The 24731-nt window shown below is 36.4% G+C and overlaps 1 protein-coding gene across 7 annotated transcripts in view; it reads right to left on the reverse strand.

The window, feature by feature from the left end:
* Positions 1–2691: 2691 nt before the first annotated feature.
* Positions 2692–24731, reverse strand: part of CACNA2D1 (calcium voltage-gated channel auxiliary subunit alpha2delta 1) — a 499615-nt gene continuing 477575 nt past the window's right edge. For 6 of the 7 annotated variants that reach the window (XM_080818060.1, XM_080818058.1, XM_080818059.1 and 3 more), the window contains 3 exons: positions 24364–24473; positions 23281–23363; positions 2692–6834 (listed from right to left, as the gene is read on the reverse strand). In XM_080818060.1, the coding sequence (XP_080674186.1) occupies positions 6718–6834; positions 23281–23363; positions 24364–24473 (310 nt within the window). In that variant the 3' untranslated portion in view covers positions 2692–6717. Of the gene's footprint in view, positions 6835–21465; positions 21555–23280; positions 23364–24363; positions 24474–24731 lie in introns of all 7 variants that reach the window. The other variant, XM_080818054.1, reaches the window with a different exon arrangement.

The raw sequence follows: 24731 nt of genomic DNA on the forward strand, positions 1-24731 counted from the left end.
ACAAGGCACCTGGGTGGCTCAGTCATTAAGCATTTGCCTTCAGCTCAGGTCATGATTCCAGGGTCCTGGGATTGAGCCCCGAATCAGGTGGGGAGCCTGCTTCTCCCTCTCCCACTCCCCCTTTGTGTTCCCTCTCCAGGCTGTCTCTTTCTCTCTCTCTGTCGAATCAATAAAATTTTTTAAAAAAATGTTAAAACAAAAAAACGGTACTGTGACCACCTCTCCTCAGCTTGAAATCATGGCAGGCTTCTCTGGCCAGCTTTTTCTCTCTAGGTTATTTTACTGTCAGCTCCCATAGTTCCATTTATTTCTTATATCCCAGCAATTTCCTCATACTATTGTCAATACTTAGAAATTTTCAATATTCCCAGCCAGTAGTAGTTCTATAAGGGAAGGGACTGTTTTTGTTATTGTACTCTATGTAAGGTTCTATTTCTAACACTTCGGTTGAAAAATGAGTAAAGTTTCAAATGGCAAATCATGAAGATAATTAGGTTCTTAAAAGATCCAGCCCAAAATGATGACGATGATGATCAGGAAAATGATTGGGATAACAACCCGTAATCCTAATGGATGGCCTTGTTGAGTGCTTACACTGTGCTGGGCCTTATGCTAAGTGCTTTATGGTAATTATTATATCAGTTAGTCCTCATGGCAACCCTGTATTTTTTAATGTATTAATAACAATTTATGGTCAGATGTTTGAGTCTAGGTTTATACTTTAAAGTATTAATGGTGGAAATAGAAAAACAAACTACCTAATCTATCATTACAATAAAGGTGTTGAAGATGTGTTATGTTAAATTTAGCACATTTGACAGTGATATATGCTGAGTGATTTTATGGATTTTTCATAATAGATAGGAACCTGTGGCCTTAACTACTAATTGTGGCAAATTATATTGGTTTCCCAATTATGGCAGGGATAGTAAATTTCCTTCTTAAACATATTTATTTTAAAAAAGTAGAGTTGGAATAAAGGGCTGCCTTTCGGCTCAGGTCATGATTCCAGGGTCCTTGGATGGAGTCCCACAACCAGCTCCTTGCTCAGCAGGGAGCCTGCCTCTCCCTCTGCCTGACACTCCTCCTCCTTCTGCTCTCTCTCTCTGACATATAAATAAAAATTTTAAAAATGTCCATTAAAAAAAAAAACATTAAACAGCATTGTTGATGTATACCAGTTTATAGAAAATGATGTAGGAGCTCTATGAATAACTCCACTTTAAGTTACAAAGCCTTTGAATATTAAGAAATGCCCAATACCTTGAGGAAGGGCATTGGGGGGATGGGGTAACTGGGTGATGGGCATTAGGGAGGGCACATGATGTAATGAGCATTGGGTATTATATGCAAATGATGAATCACTGATCTCTAACTCTGAAACTAATGACACACTGTATGTTAGTTGATTGATTATAAACAAACAAAAAATACGTAATACCTTGAATTTATTAGAACCTCATACCAGTAATTTAAATTTTCCAGTGGTAGTAGTCCCAAAGTAAAGTTCAGGGATAATAAGCCTTTCAGATCTAAAATTCTAAGGCCCTCTTGAGTATTGAGTCCCAGTTGAGTTGAACTTCAGAAGAGACTGTGGATGTGTGAAGGAGGAGTTGAATCCTAGGCTTACAGCTCTGAGAATAGGGATAAGAGGCAAAAATGGATGTATGATTTTTGTTTTAAATAGAGGTGTTCTCATTGTGTTTGCAGGCAGAAAGTATTAAGCCTGCAGAAAGAGACTGAATGTACTTGAGGAAGGAGAATTGATGAAGCAAGATCCCAAGGGAAGAGGTGGAGATGTGTTCAAGATGATTGATAGAGGAAATGAGGGTGTCTGGGGAGTAGGAGGATTGATTGAGGAGATAAATTGGTACAAAATGAAGCCAGATGTTCAAAAACAAATGTTATCCACCTTACACTTTTATGTAGGCTTTTTTCCTGCTAAAATGCCTTGATCAGAAACTGAAGGTTGGCCCTTCCAGTAATCACCGTCGTTGGTACTCACATCCTGCCTTCCTCCCACGTGTAGTAATTTGTGTTCTCTTACGAGAGAGTCCACGGAAAGAAAAGCAGGCCTACATTATACTAGATTCCACGTGGTATCAGGCTCATTTATTCATTAGGTGAGCATATGAGGGCAGGCAGCTTACAAACTGGTATAAATGTAAAAGAAACATAACTGGTTTTGTTTTTGTTTGTTTTCTCTTTTTCCTTAATTCTTGACACTAGACCTCACTTCTCCAGCAGCTGATAGCTATAATGTAGCTAGGAGAAATATTTAAAAGTCAGATGTATAGCAGATACACACATTTCAGAAGTTCTAACTTGTCTCTTTTAAAACGTTTTCCCAAGGTTTTAAAGGAACATGGAAACAATATTTTTATTTCTGCTGTTTCTTTCTTTTTTTTTTTTTAAAAAACAACAGAAGCCCAAAGTCTGAATTAAGAACTTCCTAAATACCTTGATGGCAAAAGCCATATGCAAAGGGTCAGAGCTAGAAAAGGAGTTGCAAGCAGTTTTGTTTGTGAGTTGAGGTTTGCAATAATAAAAGCACTTTCCTAATCCCAAATTCTATTTCGCTAACTTGAATGGTCTCCACAGGAAGGACTGACAGTAATATATTTATGATGATAACTTTTGTCTCTTTCAACTGTATTTTATGTAATTAAGTAATCCAAACTGGTGACTTTAAATGATAAACTTTTATTCTGAATATACTGTTTTTGCACAAGATTTAACACAACATTTTTGGGATTATAAATATTTTTATAACAGTATTATACAAATTTTTACAAAATGTTTTTTTTTTTTTAATCAGGCTAGTTAATTTCCACAAAAGTGTCAAGAGAACATAATAAAGGGGAGAAAAGATCTTTTGTTCACAAAGCCAGTTGGCCTTTTGCATGGATGCACACTGAGCATTTCAATAAAAGTATCCCTAAAAAGCATGATCCAACAATCATACGGCACAACAAAAAAGACAGCTTTGTCAGGTCACACTGTAAACTCAACTGGCATCTATACAAGACAGTATCCCATTAGTCTCAGTGGAATTTCTTTGAGTTGATTATGTGAACTAGAAATAAGGTAGAGGAAACTCTTGGTAAGGGTTGTCTGAGTCTTTGAAATTCTGGAATTTATTCAACACTTGATACTTCCATTGTATTGATTTGCTCTTTACAGAAATGTACACAGAATATTAGCAATATTAACATTCTGCGAATGGGAAAACAACATGAGTTCTAGACAGTAATAAAATATTTTAAGTTGGGGGCAAGTGAAATCATTTTTCTATTCTACACTTGAAAAAAATCACAGCGCTCACTTTGTTTCACAAGGTCAAACTGTCTACCGCTAGATATTTTAATGTCAACTAACAATTAATGGAATAGTTCAGTTTAAAATTAAGACACAGAATTTAAGCTTTGGTGGAGAGAAAGATTTAAATGAGACATAAAATAGAAGAGAGCATCAAATAAGCAAGTAACACTTGGGTTGCAAAGGTCACTTAAAAGGGATACTGCCTATTTGAACCCAGTAAGGCCAGTTTTAAAGTTAATAAAAGGAATATTCTAGGAAAACTTACAAATGGCAGCAACACTGTTTTGTTTTGTGTTTTTTTTTCCCCCAAGTAAAGCAGTAACGCCTCAAGCATTAGAAAGATGAAAAAAGATCATACTAAAATCTTATAGGCCCGGGACCTAAAAATCTCTTCAATCAAACTTGCTAACTATGTCATGTTAAAAATCTGTTACAAATATGGACCACGATTGGTGTTTGGCAGTAATGCTGGTTGTTCAAATGAAGAAAATATAAAGAAACCATTAATGTTAAAGTCATTCCTGTTACTCAACACCAACGTTAAGACTTTACTTTGAATTTGTTCTAACGACAAACTACATTAAACTGGATGAGTAGAGCAAAAGTGAAAGAAGCCGAAGAGTTTAAAAGCTTTTTTTCTCCATCATTTAGTCTTTGAAAATCAGTATTTATGACAGGCTATATAATTTGAGTTCTTGTCAAGAATTAGAACTCAGAGAAAAAAAATCCCAAATTAAATATGACAATTTGATGGGATGAGTGTTACTGTCTTTGAAAAAATGCTGAAAGTATCAAGACTCATATGAGTGAGGCATGAGAACAGTTTTTAGTCAGAAAGCACGTTCTTACCCAATTTATCACCAAGTACGTGGTTCTCATATATAGGTTTATTTTATAACAGAAAAGCAAGGATCAAGCAAGACTCGTGCATGTAAATATATTTTGATGGCAAATGGAACCAATAGGACCCTGCCAAGAGATGCCAAGTTTAACTGTGATTAATGCAACAGTAATGCAGATGATGAAAACACTATTTCAGTGACATTAGCCATGAAAATATATTTAATAGATTTTAAAGATAATTTTAAGGTAGTTTGTTGTATGCTGGAAGCAATTCAGTTGTTTTAATGTGCGTCATAGATACACACGAACTAACATAATTTTATATTTCGATATCCCCTTCCCAACACTTTCATGATTTAAAATAGTCTAGCAAAAGTTAACAATAAGTTTTAAATATGTAATCAACAAACAACATGATTGAAACATAGTGTCACTAGAGTGAGAAGTTCCATGGTTGTTTTTTTTTTTTTTAATCACTTTGGTGTTTTCTAAAACGTCAATACCAGTTACAAATGAGACTACAAAATCACAACAATGTGTTAGAAATGGTAACTGATGTCAACTCTTAGAACAATAGCTGGCGAAGTGATTCCATTCCCACCCACCCCCATTTTTAAATAAAAAATAGTTTAAATAAGGAAATATACACAAGGAGTTCCTAGGGCATATCGGTGGTAGGAGGGAATTACGAATGTCTGCAAAGCTAAAAACAAAACAAACGTATTTTAAACTGTGCTAAAGACTTGGTTATGTCTTTGATACGCGGAGCATCTTAAAGCATGCTGGATAATGTTAATAAGGTATTGACTTAAAAATGATGTATAAGAAAATGTCCAGCATAGACACACACCAATATTTGGCATGTTCAAAATAAGAACAAATGTATTTTACCATAAAAAATATTTGTATACTTCCAGCCTTCGGCAGAATTACTCAGTTGAACTAGAACTACACATTCGTTGTTTTTACCCTTTCTTCAAACACTGATGACTCCTAAAAATTATTTTTAAAAGCATAAATAATAATCTACCATATTACTCTATATTGAAGTACCCGGTTTACTACACTAATCATTTTCACCAGTGAGGCTGTAGAAAAACAATTTTGAGTATTCACAATCAAGTATTCATGTGCATACATACAGATTCAAGGTTTCCTATTTGTTCAGATTATTATAAAACCGTCATCAAACTGCATGGAATCTTGGTCACATGATTGTATCTACCTTTTAAAATGGCGGGGAGAAAAGCAGCGGCGGTGGAAATGTCTGGAGCACATGTGCTCCTATTCAAACGAACAAAGAGGAAACCTAGTGTGAATCTTCACTGAGAACATATATGTACTCTTCAAAAAATAAATGTGTCAAATCTGATTTATGTACTTAAAATATCTGTACATAGGTTTTTCAGGCAAAAGCATGAGTCTGTATAAAATCCATTAATTCCCATTTCACCATTTACCTACCCCAGTCATTCGGCATTGACATTGCACAGTATATTCAGAGTAATTTAACGACATTTTTAAGGATGACTTAAGTGCATTACACTGCAAGGTTCAGAGTCTTACATAACAATAATGTCACTCAGTTAACTTTTCAAAGGACTATACTCTACAGTAAGAGAAAAACAAACCGAAAGTTAAAATAGCAGCAGCATCATGCAAAATACCCTTGGTAACCAAAGTTCATTTATCACAAGAAAAAACGTTTCCCCTCCCCCCAACAAGCTTCTCTTAGAGCATTTTGAATTATTTGGCTAGCACTACATAACTTTACTGTGAACAAAAGAAACATTACATCGAAGCATTGATTAAGGGCTTACATTTATGAGGAAATATGTCACGTGTTCAAATTGCATCTTCAAGCACCTTTAGTTTACAGTTTCTTAGTTATTATTTTCAAACACCAACTCATTACCCCAGCAAAACTTAATTGGTCATCACTTGTGTTCTGTTTTTGGCAGAGAAGCCATTCTTCATAAGGCATCTTATTTATGGCAAATTTCTTTTTGTAGAAAATTAGCCATTATTTCTATTTCAACAGATTACATCCATCTCTCCCTATTTTATTTTTCAATAATAACTACTCAAAGCAGGAAATCATTTTTAACAAAAGAATACGTGAAGGCAAAAATAACTCCTTTTTTTTTTTTTTTTCCTCTAGAGATTTTCTTGGTAAAAGAACAAGAATTGCAGCAGGTCAAAATTCCAGGTCAAGGTCAAGACAATTTGTAGGATTCATAAACAATATGGGGAGCCCTTTTACATATAATCACCAACAACGCAAACAACGAACTCTCCAATTTTCCAATAGAGCATGTATAGAATTTTGCTTTGATGTTATACATAGATGATGCAGCATTCACACAAGTTTAAGGATCTGAGACCCTGACATGCAGCCAGTGGGGGCCATATGAATCTGAGCCTTAGAGTTAGCGATGGTATGGGCCCAGCTAGTGTTCTGCTCATTCCACAGTTGACCCTATTTTAACGCAACTGAGGGCTCATGTTTTGGCAGGGTCCGGAGTTTAATTATGCAGACTGAGTTTTAGAAGGTCATAACTGGCAGTGTCTACTGCCAGATAAAAGCCAAAGTAGAACAAACTGGACTCCGATGATGGACCACAGGGAGGGATTCAATCCAGAAACACCACCACAGTCAGTATAATCCTCCTGTTGTAAAGAAAAGGAAAAAGAAAAATCCTGAAGAAATCCTTAGTAAGCCATTTTTCAGAGCACCCATGTTTAGTCCACTTCTGAAGTCACCTGATAAAATGGTTTTAATTTAAACCCAAATAAGTGGCATTACCCTGGATTTTATAGTAATAGCAATTTTTAATAAAGCAATTTTCTTAGTATCATTTCAAGAAGGCTTTAAATTTTGAGTTACAAATTCTGATGACTAAGAAAATACTTGAATAGTAAACGCTGTTTTGACCAATACACCAGTTGTTAAATTAAAAAAAAAAAACAACAAAACAACTTTCAGAGTACGAGATATTCCTAGATATTTACACAAATAAGGAGTAACTATAAAATTTACTGTAGGTTTTATAATACCCAAGAATTATCATTTTAGCAATTATGCTCAATAAGGCAAAGTTTGGGACTGGTTAAATCAATGTGAGAAATGACCTCTATTTTCCATATCTTTTATATCCAGTTTCAAAGGTAAACATACCAACCTGCACTTGTAGCATCTGGACCTTTACCAAAATTAAAATAATAGTGTATTTGAATCATACATGAAAAGGCACTCCAAAAACATATTCAATATAAAGAGCTAAGCTAGCAAGAGACATCTGTTTAATTTACAGAACCATGAAATATAAGCAATTGATATACCTATTTGGATCCCCCCCTACGTTGTCTGATGGTAGCTCATTAAGTTCCTTTAAATGCAGAATTATCCTTTATCTTTTATTCCTAGGTTCTGTGTTTGTAACATTTTCTACATCCTTTGATTTAATTACTGAATTTCATAAAGGATGTTTAGGAAAATAAGTAGATGTAGATATGAGGCTTGTTAAAAAATACACTACGCCAAGGTTCATCATCCAATAACCCAAGTAATAGGTTATATAAATAAATAAATGAGTAAATAAAATGTTCAGAATGATTTTCCAAAGAGACTCAGCTTGCAGAGAAGAGAACGTTGGCTTAATACAGTGCCTGCCCCCCAGTAAAAAACTTAAAATTTCTATCTTGAGCTGCATTTTGAGGCAGAACACTTCTTCTGTTTGTTAAAAAGAAGTCTGAAAGAAACAAAAGAATCTATTAAGAAAAAGCTTATTTTTCAAAAGCTAGCTCCTAAATCTAAAGAGTAACACAAAATGATGATCCATTCTTGGTCCTCATTTTATTTTACTTTTCATGAGCATTTGGCAATGTACAATATTCTCTCCTTAAAATATTTTCCCATGTATATTTGCCCAACACATCTGGTTTCCTCCAAACGTGTTTTGGGCTCATCTTACTCTCTTTAGCTCAACCTACTTCTCTTCATGTGTTCTACATGATGGACTTTTCCAGCAGTTACTTCTTTCTCTTTTTAAATTTACACTTTCTTCCTAAGTAACCTAATCTAGTTCTATAGTTTCAAATGCCATTCATTTGTTAACAACTCATAATTTTATCCTTAATATGAAAATGATTTTTGCTTGTGTTTTTCCATTTTGCTTTTAAAATTTTAAATTTTCGCTTTAATAGACAAAATTGTAAGATATTTGAAGTATATATTTCGGTGATTTGATAGACATTGTAAAACGTACAACGTACTCCCCCCCCATATAATTAACATGTCTATTATACACATATTTATCGTTTTCCCCCAACTGGTGAGGATACTTAAGTTTTACTCTCTTGGCAGATTTCAGTTCTACAGTGTTTATCGGCTATAGTCATCATGTTTTACTAGATCCCCAGACTACTCATATTATAGCCAAAAGTTGTATCCTTTTGCCAACCTCTCCCTTCCTCCCCCTAGCCACTGGCAACTCCTTTTCTACTCTTGGTTTCTATGAGTTTGATTTTTTTTTTTTTAATAGAAATCACATATAAGTGACGTCATGCACTATTTGTCTTCATCTTGCTTGTTTCATGTAGCAAAGTGCTCTCAAGTTCCAACACTGTTGTCAAAAATGGCCGGCTGTCCTTCTTTCTATCTACATACCACTTCTTTATCCATTCCTCTGTTGTGGGACACTTAGGTTGTTTTTATATCTTGGCTATTTAAAAAAATGCTGCAGTGAACATAGGGGTGCATATATCTTTTCTAGTGTTTTAATTTTCTTCAAATGAGTACCAAGAATTGCCAGTTCATACAGTAGTTGTATTTTTAATTTCTGAGGAACCCCCATATCGGTTTTCATAGTGGGGTACCAATTAACAGTCCCACCATTAACACAGAGGACTCCCTTTCTCCACATCCTTGCCAGCAATGCTTATCTCTTGTCTTTTTGATAACAGTCATTCTAGCAGGTGTGAAGTGGCATCTCCTTAAAGTTTTGATGTACATGTCTCTGTTATGTGATGTTGAGCCTGTTTCATGTACAGACATACCTTGGCTCTATTGCATGCTCCGTTCCAGTTGCAGATATTCAATAAAAGGAATATCGCAATAAAGCAAGTCAAAATAATGTTTTGGTTTCCCAGTGCATGTAGAAGTTAGGTTTATACTATACTGTTGTCTTTTAAGTGTATAATAGCATTATGTCTAAAAAAGCGTACACTTAAAAAAAAAACTGTAGTGATAAAAAAAAATGCTAACCATCACCTGGATTTTCAGTGAGTGTTTTGTTGTTTTTTTTTTTTTCTGTTCGAGGGTCTTTGCCTCGATTGTTGATGGCTGCTGACTGGTCAGGGTGGTGGTTTCTGAAGATTGGGTGGCCATGGCCATTTCTTAAAATAAGACAACAATGAAGTTTACTGCATTGACTGACTCTTTTAGGAACACTTTCTCTGTAGTCCATGATGCTCTCTGATAGTACTGTACCCACAGCAGAACTTTCAAAATTAAAGTCAATCCTCTCACACCCTGTCGCTTGATTGACTAAGTTTATGTAGTATCCTAGCTCCTCTGTTGTCATTTCAACAGTATCAGTAGCATCTTCACCAGCAGGAGATCGTATCTCCAGAAAACACTTTGTTCATCCAGAAGAAGCAACTCTTCATCCATTCAAGTTTTATTGTGAGATTGTAGCAATTCAGTCACATCTTGAGGCTCCATTTGTAATTCCAGTTCTCCTGCCATTTCCACCCCATCTGCAGTTACTTCCTCTACTGAGGTCTTGAACTCCTCAGTCATCCATGAGGGCTAGAATCAACCAGTGTATTCTCAGTAAGCTGTCATATTTTGAAAGGGATTTTTTCCCCCTCAGTACTAGGTCTCAACAGTGGGCTTCAACTGTTCAGTAAGCCATGTTATCATGTGCTGTCCTCCAAGCTTTGTTGTTCCATTGATAGAGTATAGGTAGAGTGGACTGAGCATAATTCTTAAGGGCCCTGGGATCTTTAGAATGGTCAATGAGCACTGACTTCATCTTAAAGTCACCAGCTCAATAGCCCCTAATAAGACAGACAGTCTGTCCTTTGAAGATGGGTAGTGACTTCTCATCTCTAGATATGAAAGTAATAAGATGACACCTTTTTCCAATAGAAGGCTGTTTCATCCACGTTGAAAACCTGTTGCAACCCTGTTTGTTTCCTATAGTTAGGAAGTTACTAGAGGGGAGATGAGTGGTGGGATGAGGTTACTGGGTGATGGGCATTAAGGGGGGCACATGATGTAATGAGTACTAGGTATTATATGCAACTGATGAATTCCTTAACCCTACCTCTGAAACTAATAATATACTACATGGTAATTAATGGAAATAAAATAATTTTTTTTTAAAAAAACCTGTTGCTTAATATAGCCACTTGCAGTGATTACCTCAGTATCTGGATAACTTGCTGCTTTACCTTGTACTATTATGTTACAGAGCTGGCTTCTTTGCTTTAATCTCAAGAACTAACCTCTGCTAGCTTCAAATTTTTCTTTTGCAGATTCCTCACCTCTCTTAGCTTTATAGGTATGAAGAGAATTAGGGCCTTGCTGTGGATTAGGCTTTGGCCTAGGCAGTGTTGGGGCTGGTTTGATCTCCTATCCAGACCACTAAAACTCTCTCCATGTCAGCTCTAAGGCTGTTTGACTTTCTTATCATTTGTGTATTCACTGGAATAGCACTTTTCATTCCCTTCAAGAACCTTCCCTTTGAATTCATGCCTTGGCCAAATATTTGGTGCAAGAGGCCTAGGTTTGAGCCAGTACTGGCCTTTGAAATGCCTTCCTCACTAAACTTAATCATGTCTACCTTTTAATTTAAGGTGAGAGACATGTGACTCTGCCTTTCACTTGAACACTTGGAGGCCATTGCAGGGTTATTAATTGGCCTAAATTCAGTATCATTTCATCTCAGGGAATGGGAAGGCCCAAGGACAGAAAAAGGGCTGGGGAAACAGCTGGTCTTTAGAGCATTCAGAACGCACACAGTTTGTTGTCTTAGATAGGCGGGGTTTATGGTGCCCCAAAGCAATGACAATGGTAATATCAAAGATCACAGATCACCTTAACAAATTTAATTACAGCAAAAAAGTTTGAAGTATTGTGAAAACTATGAAAATGTGACATAAAGACAAAAGTGAGCACACGCTATTGAAAAAGATGACACAAGTACAATTTGCTTAATGCAGGGTTGCCACAAATGCTCAATTTGTTAAAAACAAAACAAAACCAAAACCCTGCATTAGTGTGAAGTGCAATTAAGCAAAGTACACTAAAACAAGGCATGCCTGTTTTGGGGCATCCTATATTTGGGACATTGGCCCCTTACCAAATAATGCCTCCCATTTCATGGATTGTCTTTCAATTGCGTTGGTCTCCTTTGCCATGCAGAAGCTTTTAACTATGCTGTAGTCCCATGTTTATTTTTGCTTTTGTTGCCTTTGCCTTTGATATAAAATTTAAAAAAACCCTTGCCAAAACCCATGTCAACGAGTTTACTTCCTAGGTTTTCTTCTGGGAGTTTTACTATTTCAAGTCTTAAGCTCAGGTAGTTAACCCATTTTCAGTTGGTTTCTGTGTATGGTGTAAGATACTGGTCCAGTTTTATTCCCTTGGGTATGGCCGTTCCCAGTATTATGTATCGAAGAGACTGCTCTTTTCCCATGGTATGTCCTTGGCTCCTTTGTCATAAAATAATTGAACATATAAACATGGGTTTACCTCTGGGCTATTTTGTTCTATTGATCCATATGTCTCTGTGTGTGTGTGTGTGTGTGTGTGTGTGTGTGTGTGTGTGTCTATGTGCATGCACATACCAGTACCACTGTTTGATTACTGTATGTATATAATATAGGTAGAAATCAAGAAAGTGTGATGGCTCCAGCTTTGTTCTTGTTTCTCAAGATTGTTTTGGCTATTAGGGTTTTGTGGTTTCATTCATATTTTAGAATTGTTTGTTCTATTTCAGTGAAAAATGTCATTGAAATTTTGATAGGAATTGAAGTGAAACTGCAGATTCTTTGGATGCTATGAGCATTTTAACAATAATCATTCTAATTCATGAGCACTGAATTATCTTCCTATTTGTGTCTTCAATTTTATGTTACAGTTTTTAGTATACAGGTCTCTTACCTCCTTGTTTAAATTTATTCCTAGGTATTTTATTCTTATGGACACAATTGTAAATGAAATTATTTTCACAACTTCTCTGATATATTTTATTAGTGTATAAAATTCAACTGATAGTGTATAAAATTCAACTGATGTTTGTACCTTCCTTTTTTTTAATCTGGCAATTTTACTGAATTTGTTTATTCCAACAGGTGGAGTCCTTGGGGTTTTCTATATATAAAATATTTCATCTGCAAATAGAGATAGTTTTAATTCTTACTTTGCAATTTGGATGCTTATTATTTCTTTTTCTTACCTAATTGCTCTGCCTAGAACTTATAGCACTGCACTGAAGGAAAGTGGCAAGAATGGACATCCTTGTGTTGTTCGTGATGTTAGTTCTTATCATTGAATATGAGGTTAGCTGTACGCCTTTGTTATGCTGAGGTATATACTTTATATACCAATTTTTTTTAAAGATTTTATCCATTTATTTGACAGATAGAGATCACAAGTATGCAGAGAGGCAGGCAGAGACAGAGAGGAGGAAGCAGGCTCCCTGCTGAGCAGAGAGCCCGATGTGGGGCCCGATCCCAGGACCCTGAGACCATGACCTGAGCTGAAGGCAGAGGCTTAACCCACTGAGCCACTCAGGCGCCCCTATATACCAATTTTGTGAGGAGTTTTTCTCAAAATGGATGTTAAATTTTGTAAGTGCTGTTTCTGCATTATTGTGATCATACGATTTTTATTCTTCACCTTGTTAATATGGTGTATCACATTGGTTGATTTGTCAATGTTGAACTGTCCTTGCATCCTTGTAATAAATCGTACTTGATCATGGCATTGGTCTTGTATTGCTGAATTCACTCAACATTTTGTTGAGTTTTTTGCATCTAGGTTCATCAGATCTAGACCTGTAATTTACTATCTTGGGGTGTCCTTGTCTGGTTTTGGTATTATGGTAAGGCAGGCTTTGTAAAACGAATTTGAAAGTGTTCCCTCCTGTTATTTTTTGAAAGAGTTTGAGAGGAAGTGATATGAATTCTTCTTTGAATGTTTGGTAGAATTCACCAGTGAAGCTGTCTGGTCATGGGCTTTTGATTGTTGGGAGGTTTTTGAGAGCTGATTTAGTTGCCTTACTATTAACTGATATGTTCAGAATCTTTTTTTTTTATGAATCATTCTGGATAGGCTACATGTTTTTAGGAATTTATCAATTTCTTCTAGATTTTCCAATTTTTGCCATTTAATTTTTATAGTGGTCTGTTATGATACTTTATATTTCTATGATACCAGTTTTGATGTCTCTTCTTTCATTTCCAGTTTTACTTATTATAATCCTTATTTTTTTTTTTTTGGTAAGTATAGCTGAGGTTTTGTCTATTTCATCTTCTCAAAAAGCCAGCTGTCTGTTCCACTGATCTTTTCTATTGCCTTTTTAGTTTCTATTTCAGTTGTTTCTGTCATGATCTTTGTTATTTCCTGCCTTCTAGCATTGAGCTTAGTTTGTTCTTAATCCTTGAGGTATAAATCTATTTGAGATCATTCTCTATTCTTAGTATAGGTCTTTATCACTATAAACTTTCCTCTTAGAACTGCCTTGCTGCTTCCCAGTCATTTTGTTTCAGTGTATTTCCATCTTCATTTGTCTCTAATTTGTTTTTAATATATAACATATATATATAACACATTTATACACACACACACACATATAAAATATAAAATTTCTCTTTTGCTTTCTTCTTTGACCCACGGTTGTTAAGTGGCATGCCATTCTATCTCCACATATTTGTGAATTGTCCAGTTTTCTTTATATAGTTGATATCAAGTTTCATACAACTGTGGCCAGAAAAGATACTTGATATTTCAACCTACTCAAATGTATTCAGGCTCTTTCAGTGTTCCAAGAAATGTTCTATCCTGGAGGAAGTTTCATGCACACTTCAGAAGAAAGTGTATTCTGCTTTTGGTAGAATGTTCTGTAAATGTCACTTAAATCCATCTGGTCTAGTGGGTCATTTAACTCCACTGTTTCCTTGTTCATTTTCTGTCTGGGTGATCTATCCATTGATAAGTGGGGAACTGAAGTCCCCTACTAGTACTCCTACTATTACTACTATTACATTGCTGCCTACTTCCCCTATTAGGTCTGTTAATATTTGCTGTATATATTTAAATGCCTCTGTGTCAGGTGCATAAATATCTACAAATGTTACATCCACTTTTGATTGATTTTGATTATCAATATATATCAATATATAATATCTTATTACAGTGTTTGTCTTGAAGTCTATCGTGTCCAAGTATAGCTACCCCAGCTTTCTTTTGATTTATATTTGCATGGAATGTTTTTCTATCCATCCACTTTCATATACTTTAAGGTGCGTGTCCTTAAGCCAAGAAGTATGTGGTTTTGATTTGTATTTGCCTGATGACTGCTGATGCTGAACATCTTTTCATGTAGCCATTGGCCATTTTGATGTCTTCTTTGAAAACATGTCTATTTAGTTTTCCTGCCCAATTTTTGTTGGTTTTTTAAAAGCTTTCATGACTTCTTCATATATTCTGGGTATTAATTCCTTGTCATAGATAGATACATATATATATATATATATATATATATATATATATATATATGTATAGATATAGATATTTTGCTTGCAATTTTTTGCCTCATTCTGTGGGATGCCTTTTCTTTAGTGGTTTCTTTGGCTGTGCAGAAAAATTCAAAATTGTTACAGTCCCATTTGTTGATTTCTGTTTTTGTTGTTTGTGCTTTTGGTGTTATAACCAAACATCATTGCCAGGACCTATGTCAAGGAAATTCTTCTTACTTCATCTTCTAGGATTTTTATAGTATCCTGTCTTAAAGTTTGTGGTCTATTCTGAGTTAATTTTTGTGAGTATGTAAGAGAGGAGTCCAGTCCCATTGCCCTCCATGTGTTTATTTTCCTAGCACCATTTGCTGGAGACCATCCTTTCCCCAGTGGGTGTTCTTGGCTATCCTACTGAATATTAGTTGACCATAGGTATTTGGGGTTTCTTTCTGGGCTCTCTTCTGTTCCATTAGTCTATGTGTTCATTTTTGTGCCAGTACTATACTGTTTTGATTATTGTAGCTTTGTAGTATAAAATAAAAAAAAAATCTGATACCTGCAGTTTTGTTCTTTTCCCTCAGGATTGTTATGGTATTTTGGGTCTTTTGTGGGCCATAAAAATTTTAGATTTTTTTTTAATTTCTGTGAAGAATGCTGTTGGTATTTTGATGGGGGGTACACTGAATCCACAGATGGCAATGGGTAGTATGGACATTTTAACATTATTCTCTAAACACAGGATATCTACTTATGCTTGTCTTCTTCCTTTCACCAGTCTTAAAGTTTTCATTGTGCAGTTCTCTTACTTTCTTGAAGTTATTCCTAAATACTTTGTTTTTGATGCTATGGTGAACTAGGATAGTTTTCTTTTCAGATATCTTATTATTAATGTATACAAATGCACCTGACTTCTGATTTTATATCCTGCAAGTTTACTGAAATCTCCTCAGACCTCCACACTGATTGATCTCTGCCTCGTCTCCTCTCTGATGTCTTTGGGTGAAGTCTTCAGGGTTTTCTGTATACAGAACCATATCATTTGTAAGTTCTGGCAGTTTTATTTCTTCCTTCCCTATTTGGATCCCTGTTATTTCTTTGTCTTGCATAAAATTCTAGCTAGGACTTCCTGTACTAAATTGGATAAGAGCAGTGAGTGTAGGCCTTCTTGTCTTATCTCTGAGACATTTTCCTCCAGTGAATATGTTAGCTGTGGGTTTGTCATATGGCCTTTATTATGTTGAAGGATGTTCCTCTATACCCCCAATCTGACCAAGGTTCTTACCCTGAAATGACGTATTTTGTCAAATGCTCTTTTCTTAGCTATCTATTCATGTCATTCATATCTTTTATGTTATTACTGTGATACATTACCCTCAGCTCTGTGACTTTTTTATACTTTTTAATATTTTCTATTGTTCATGTATCTTTCTCTGACTTTGGTAAACATCTTTATGACCATTATTTTGAACTCCTTAATGTCTGTTAGTGGAGTTTTATGTTGTTGTTGTTTAGAACACATTTTTTCTGTTCTGTGTTGGTTTCTATGTATTAGATAAAACAGCCACCTTTCCCAGTAGTTGAAGTGGGCTGGTATCTGGTGGTGGTGGGGGGGGCGTTATATCATACAGCACCTAGATGTAGGCTGATTAGAGCCTGGAACCTGAGGCAGCAGTTTTTAAGGTATGCAGTTAGACCTTTCCCTTTTAGGGTATGACTGATAGAAGAGCATTTTTGTCTGCTGTCTCTCTGCTGTGCCCTCGGGGAATCCAGCGGTAAGAACTATTTATTTGCCACTGTTAGGTGGTACCTGAGAACATCAGCCATACCAGCCACCACAGCCCAGTGGTAAAGGGTGGGGGCTGTTCTTTGGGCAGTAGCCTCAAAAGCCCAATGCCAGCTTTGTTCACAAGCTCCTTTCAGGCAGAGACCAGTGACTTGGAGTGTGTCATAGGGTGAAAATGGAGGCATGTGCTAAATGAGAAGCCTTAGTCCCTCAGGCAACAGAGGATATCTGCATACTTCAGCAGCTATCAGGGAAAGTGTGGGAGTAGGGCATTTTTGTCCAGTCCATCTTCTCTGAGCCCTGGGAGGAAAACTACAGTCAGTCTGTATGAGCCTGATGAGAACTGTTTCTTTCTTTGGTCCTATGAGTCTCATGGACATAAGCCCTATAAGACTTTTAGAGGTAGTTGTTGGGGAGACCCCACATCTAGAGTGCTAGATGTTCAAACCAAACCCTTCATTCCTCAGGGTAAAGCTCAGAGTTACAAGTTCCCTCCCGATTTTATGTTGCTAGGTCAGAGATGGGGATTATGGAGACAGTGCGTCTTCTCAGCCTTTCCTACCTGTTTTGATGTGGCTATTTTCTCCTTTACCCAATGGGTATGGGTCATTCAGATTCTTGATTTCTTTCAGAGGGAACTGCTTTGTTTATAGTTACAGGTTTAGTGTTTCTGTGGGATAAAGTGAGTTCAGGACTTGTGTCACCAGCTTAGACTAGAATCACAATAACTCACACTTTTATATCTTTGGACCTGAATTCTCTCCTCTGACCTCCACACTGATCTCTGCCACCTCTCCTCTGATGTCTCCGAAAGGTCTCAAACTTGCACAAAAAGATAGTACTTTTCTGAATGACACTTCTAGGAGAAATAGATCAGGGCAAACAAGTAGTCATCTGTGATTGTTACTTTTTTAAAACATTTTTTCAAATGTAATTCACCATCACTCCTTCAAAAGCTGCCTCCTTTGTCTCTGCTTCTACTCTTGCTCTTTTACAATCTTTTTACCAAAAAGTGGTCCCCTCAGAACCATACATCGAGTTTTTTGTTATTGTTTTTTTTTTATCTCTCAGCACAAAATCCAAATTTCTTAGCAAGGCCTAGGGAGCCTGGCTGCCTCTCTATCTTCTCCTCCTCTCCCCTCCCCAACAACTTCCTCTGCTCCAATAGCACTGTCTTTGCAACGGAGCAAGGTGTGTACTATCTCTAGGAATTCATACTTGCTCCACTTTGTTCAAATACTTTTCCCTCTAGATAGGGTAACAAGATCAAAGAAACAATGCTCAGTTACATTTGAATTCCAGATTAAAAACCTATTTTTTAGCACAAACTATCTCAAATACCTCACGCCCAGCAGAATGGTCTAATTCAGACTTGTATAGTAAGTACTAATTTGATGGGATGGAAAACTAGCACACAAACAAGACCCATCAATGTATTAACAATGTATTTTGTCAAAGAAATTCCTATTAATGTAAAGAAAAAAAAACTATCTCTGGCTCTGATTCCATTGCTTTTATTTTTATATTTCTAGTGGTTTTTTTTTTTTAATTTTTTTTTTTATTTGCTCAGTTGCATTTCTTGTGTGAGATAAGGTTTCAGTCTGGGAGGGGGATAGTTTAGATAACTTAATTGGAGTCCCTCAAGTCTACAAGTTGATTCACACTAAAAAGTCTGTCTCTTCAGTTTCCTGTCATGTCTTCTGCATGGGCAGCCATATACAACAAGACTTGAAATTAAGTCGCAAATGCACTGATGTGGGAGAAACCGTAGCATTTTTTCTGTCTTAAGGATAGACCAAAATTTCCTGAACACTGATTTTCCTGCTCATAAAGATTGGTACTTTGTTTCAGTTTAATACATTATAGTAAAGAAAGATTATGCAGTGCTACTATTATACATAATTTTGAAATATGATAGTAATTTTCATCTAGAAACGTCTCAATAAGATTCTTAATAAATATGTCAACTAAGAATTCCTTTTCCCTTTATTCATATGATTCTGCCCCAAGGTTTTCTTTCTAGTGCCTAAATCTTGTTAAACAAGTACTGCTAAACTCTTAAATCTGCCTGTCTTTCCCAAGCCAGAATAACTGGGGGTAACTAATTACACATAGTAAGAGATCAATAATTAGTAATTCATTTATTTACTGAATTACAGTCATTACCTTCAAAAGGCAAATCACTGGTGGAGACGTCTCCCCCCTCCTCCCACCCCCAGATAAGGGCTAACTTTGGAATGTCAAATCACCTATGGCAGCTTCAAAGAAAATGTACCTTTAAAATTATTTAGGCTCCTGGATACTACACAGTAAGTCTCTTAATAGGAATAAGTTGTCTAGCAAATAATTTATTCTCCCACACAGCACCATAACCCACTTGCCACATCAATCCATGAGGTAGGTAGCATATTTGTTCAACTATTTAAATGTGCATATACCTACATAAACACGTCTGCTTGTGCATGGACCCAAAGATGTGCTTTCATAAATAAGGTCTGCATAAAATAATGAACTTTCTCACTGGCTTTACTTGTTTCCTAAACTTTAGCTTTCTTTTTCTTTTGTTCTTCTTTACTACTTAAATCTTCAAAATGATCTTGTCAGAAGGTCTCATTGAACACTTGTGTTTTAATGAAGTCCTCATTACTGGTTATCTGTAATTGATACTCTTCTTGGACTTCACAGGGTACGAGGGTCTTGACTTTAGCAGTCCTTCTTGAAATGCTTAGAAAGAGATGATCCTTAAGAACATGTCAGAAATCTGGAAGCATAATCTCACCCACCACAAATTCCTAGTTAGCGCTAGACTAGTGCTGAAGCTTACTTAGACTTTCACCTTTATTGGTCTTCAGTGTCAGGAACAACTGTCAATTAATCTTAGTATTTTGGGATAAGGTTTACATTATTTTTTTCAACTTGGTTGTTTCAGAGAAAATGATACTTTTGATGTTATCATAGCAACACTCAAATTGCATAAACTAGATTTGGTGTTCCATACTGATAACTATGCTTTTAAAGACTCAACCCAAGTCTTATTATTGTAAAGTATATGCCATCTATATCACCTTCTCAAAACTGCTCATTATATATTCCTTAAGGACATAGTAACAGAAAATCCCATGTGTGTGCTTTCCATCTTACAAAAATTATTTCATTAAAATGTACCGATCCCATCCAGCTGAATCCACAGTGATATTTATTTTCTTGGTAAGTTTATAGTTATGGTGAGAAAGAATAATACCATAGAAAAATTCATAATCACATTTTTAAGGGGATAATGCTTACCTATAAATTTTTAACATAAAGGTAAATATTTTTGTGTTAATTAGCTGCCTATATATCTTACCTAAAAATTCTAGATGGATAGAAGTAGAGTGAGTATTTACATTATTCCTCACCTTTTTCCCTTTGCTCTATGTTTTAGTTTGCTCATTTCTACCATGATCACAAACAAGGAGAAGTATAAAAAAATAGAACATGGAAAATGGGATTTTTACTATAATTTTCATATATAAATGGTATAATCACTTGGGCAGGGATCAGTAAAACCTTGCTTCAAATAGCTACCTTGATATCAATTTTAAAAATACATCCACAGAGAAGGGATCAATTAATTTTGGTCTTTCAGTTATCCAAATCAGCTAGCATTCTTTCACTTGGAATCTTTTGCCATGAAAACCATTATTAACCTAGAAAAAAAAAAGTAGTTGCTTTCTGAGACTCCCGCTGCTACTCCACTTTTCTGCCCCTCTGATGAGCTCACTCTATTCACAGTAATAGCCGTATCTCCATCTGGTGGTTCCCTAATCACTGAATACCTGGACGGCAGTGAAGAAAGGACATGAGAGAAGCTGCTCCAGTAACACCAGTCAGGATGATTTAAGAGGGTCAGAAAAGAAACTGTAGAACTGTACATGAGTCCCTGACCACAAGCCCCAAAACATCTACTCAGTCATATTGAGAGAAATGAGAAATTGGGGGGCGCCTGGGTGGCTCAGTGGGTTAAAGACTGTGCCTGCGGCTCAGGTCATGATCCCAGGGTTGTGGGATCAAGCCCCGCTTCGGGCTCTCTGTTCTGCGGGGAGCCTGCTTCCTCCTCTCTCTCTCTCTGCTTGCCTCTCTGCCTACTTGTGATCTCTGTCAAATAAATAAATAAAATCTTTAAAAAATAAAAAAATAAAAAAAAAGAAATGAGAAATTGGGCCAAGGTTAATGAAGGATCATTTTAGCCTAGATACTAAGTAAGATGATCTTACAAATTGGAAGCACTTGTACTAAAAAATTTCAGTAGGAATATCTATTTTGGTAGTAAAAAATATAAAAAGTTGATTAAGTCATATTTGTTGTTTAAAAAAGAAAAAACTGAATTACTGACTTGGATAAAACTTAAATGGCTCATCATTAATGTTATTTTCCAACACTATGTTAGCATCTTTTGGAAATAGAGATGACCAGTTCTACTGACTGTCCTTCAGCTACTTCTCCTCATGAAGCATATATAATTTTCCCCACGCTGACTTAATCTTTATATAAAACCTTAAAAGAAAACACTGATTTTTAAGTAAACACAGGAAAAGGATATGCTTGATTTAGGATTAGAAACTTAAGTAATACTTGCATTCAGCTATTGACAAAACAATATAGGTAATGGGATTTTAACAACCTGGTTTCAGGACACTTATTATAGTGGATTTAGGGATGTGGATTATTTAATAAAATTTCAAGCCAAACACACACAAAAAGAAAAATTAGAGAAAGTGACTGACCATCCACACCACATGAAAACTTGCAGTAAAATGAAGATAGGAGCTGACATCATGGTACAGGCACGACTCGTTGTGCACATAACTTGATCCTATTAATAATGGGCAAAGTAGCAAGTACAGGACAAGGAAAGAAAACACAGAGAAGAAGACATACAAGATGAGATTTCATGCAGTTTGCTGGCAGTTGGCAGTTCATGTGAGCCTCCATCCAGAGCAGATGCACAGTGACCATTGCAAAATAAGCATTACCAAAGTATTTCACCGCTAAAGCAGCACGAGCCACGACTAGCACGGTGAGCTACTGAGCAAGACTTGTACTTCCACACACACCCCGATGTAAAGTTCACAAGACTGGAACTACTGCAATTTTCTGTCTTACTTCAGTCTTTCCAGGGCCTTGGAGCAGATCGTCTCCTAGGCTGAAGATATTTCGGGCAACTGGGCTTTTTAGGTAATCTTTCAAGTTCAGCTGATTGAATTTAATCTCAGTCTGTGCTGACAAATAGTTGACAAATGAAGTTTCCCTAATGAGCAGCACTCCGCTGGGCCCACAGTCAACATTCTTTGGGGACTGATTTGACATGGGCAAAGCTCCTAAAAATCTAGCAGATGGAACAACAGAAGTCCTCAGATCTGGATTGTTCTTTAAGTCTAACCAGATAAAATGGAAAACAACAGTTAGGGGTAACTCAGACTCACTTTCTCCATCACAGAGAAGTGATCAATAGTCCAGGCAGAGATAACTGGGATTTACTGTGACACATCTTTGCCATACTCCTCATCATCGATCTATGTCATCTAATCGCATATTATGTATCTGTGGAAATACCTTATTTTGTGAGGCGGAGGACAAAGGTGGCTATGTGTGCATTTGAGGAAAGAAGTACGGAGTTGATAAGTCTGTTCTAAAAAAATTATACCTTCCATAAGTGCACATTAATCAAGAGGTAATCTGACATTTTTTTTTAGAATAAACAATGCCTAAGACAATGCTCTCTGTTTGCATGATCCTTGGAGTCTACAAGCCACTTCATGCGAAGGCACACCATGAAGAATAAGAATCGAGGAAAATTACCTTCAAAATTAGTTTATAAAAGTAAGCAGGGATTACGGGGTGGCCTTCACATTTGAGAATGCAGTTTCTTAATGGGTAAAATGACTTTAAAACCAGACAGCTGATTGCATGCAGAGTATGTCAGAACAGTGTTTGTCAGAGGACGACTGCTGACCTACAGGAAAGCAGTGGTCATCCTGACATCAGATACGAGAAAGATGTTTTGTATAATTTTACCAACTTAACCCTTGGTACTTGACCTGGTCTAATATCATGCAAGGTAAAAATACAAATCTCTGATAGAGTCAGAAACCATGTTTTTAAAAAAAAGATAATAGGACAATAGGTGTTTCAAAGGTTTTTATACACACTAAAGAGTAAAACTAATAAAAAATACCTTTTATATCTTCAAGAATAAATGAAGGGAGACAACTCATATCATAAATAACACTGTCAATTACCATAGATGAGAAGGTGTTTAAAATGGTCAGATTTGTGACCATGGATTATTAGTAAATTCACCAAAAATGTGTTTGAAAGTACAATTTCTGTGTGAAGGACAGATAGAAGAAGCAACTGTGAAGCTTAGGCTAACCGTGAAAAATACTGAAATGAAAAATCTATCGACCAGCAAGTACATCATGCTAATGAGAAACACTAGGATTATGTTTGAGTTAAAATTGTAATATGTCTCCTTAAATTCTTGAAGACAATGCCCACTTGAGTTCTAATATTCTCATACAATAAACGTTTGGTCTTACCAAGACATTGTTATCAAAGCAGACATCAGGCCCTTTTCGATATCTGGGTTGCTTAACCATATCGCAAGGATCTGGACCATCAGCTGAAGACACTTGTTAAGGAATATGAAGTTTCTTTCTCTTTTCACACAAATAACAAAAGAATGGACACCTACGCCATTAGTCTAGTCCAACACAACGAGTTCCAGCGCTTAGGGATTTAAGGAAGTAAACTTGCAGAAATTTCCTTTGGTCAAACCAGTGGCTTTGTAAAGGGATCATTTTTATTTTTACTCTGTATAGCATGCCCTTGGGCAAGTACTGAATAGATATTTGTAAAATATAAGCGGATGAAAGGAAGAAATGACGCTGAGTAGAAGAGGCATACGTATAAAACAGTGCAAGAAAGGACGCGGCTGCCTCTGATCGAGCAAGACAGAAATGCAAACTAATTGCTAATAGTAAACCTCAACGTCAAACTTTTCTCCCCCCACCCCGAAACAACAGGGGTAAATGCAAAGAGTGTAGGCGCTCTGTAGAATCTCTGCCGTCCACAATACTTTACTAGCCATTGCATTGTCCTTTAGCATATTGACAACCAGGAAAGTTTTGTTGTTACTACCACTGCAGCTGGAGCCCAGGACAGGCCTCCCCCCGCCATTTTTCAAGGCTGAATAATATTCCACCATAGGCATACATCACACTCAACCCCATTTATAACCGTCGAGTGTTGACAGCTTTCCACCACACCGGCCCGGCTAGCAAGAGCAAAAACCCAGCACCTCTCTAGCCACCACTGAACCCCAAACCAGTTGCCCCTCCAATGGCCCCTCAAGCCCTTTCCAGATCTCCTTGGAAACCTGCACTATTGCCTACACAAAGCCTCATTCTAGGAGCAGGCAACCTTTCACATTCTACTGGTACCTGGATAGCATCATCGGTCTGCACAAACCAAATGTCGTGTGAGGAGTCCATTCTGCCCCTGTGGAGTAATCACAGCCATCGGAATGTCTTTCTCTTGGAGCGTAAACAATGTGACGAGGTTACAAATGCATTACTGAAAGATGGCAATTCTTTCAACATCTCTAACCCCAAAAAGGATACAAGTCTGCTCTGCCTGTATGAGCAGTCGTGTGTCACAGGGACAAGTCCCTTTGCTCTCAACCATAATGAATATTAAGTTGGTGTTCATGAGTTTTTCTACATGAAAGATTCTGCAAAATAAATATTTTTAAAAATTACAGAAACTGAACATTTTCTTTTGGGGAGAAAAAACCCAAAATCTTTCAAAGAATCTTACACATTAAAATGAAAGCATAAATCATCTTTCATTTTGAGGCATAAATCTTGAGGCATAAATCATCACCAATATAAATAGTGAAACAAAATGAAAATGATTTTTAGCAGAGAAACATGACCATGTTTTTTATTCATTAGCATGCACATCTTACCTCTCCGGAATACTAGAAAAT

The sequence above is a fragment of the Martes martes genome (genome assembly GCF_963455335.1).
Source record: "Martes martes genome assembly, chromosome: 11".
NCBI lineage: Eukaryota > Metazoa > Chordata > Mammalia > Carnivora > Mustelidae > Martes > Martes martes.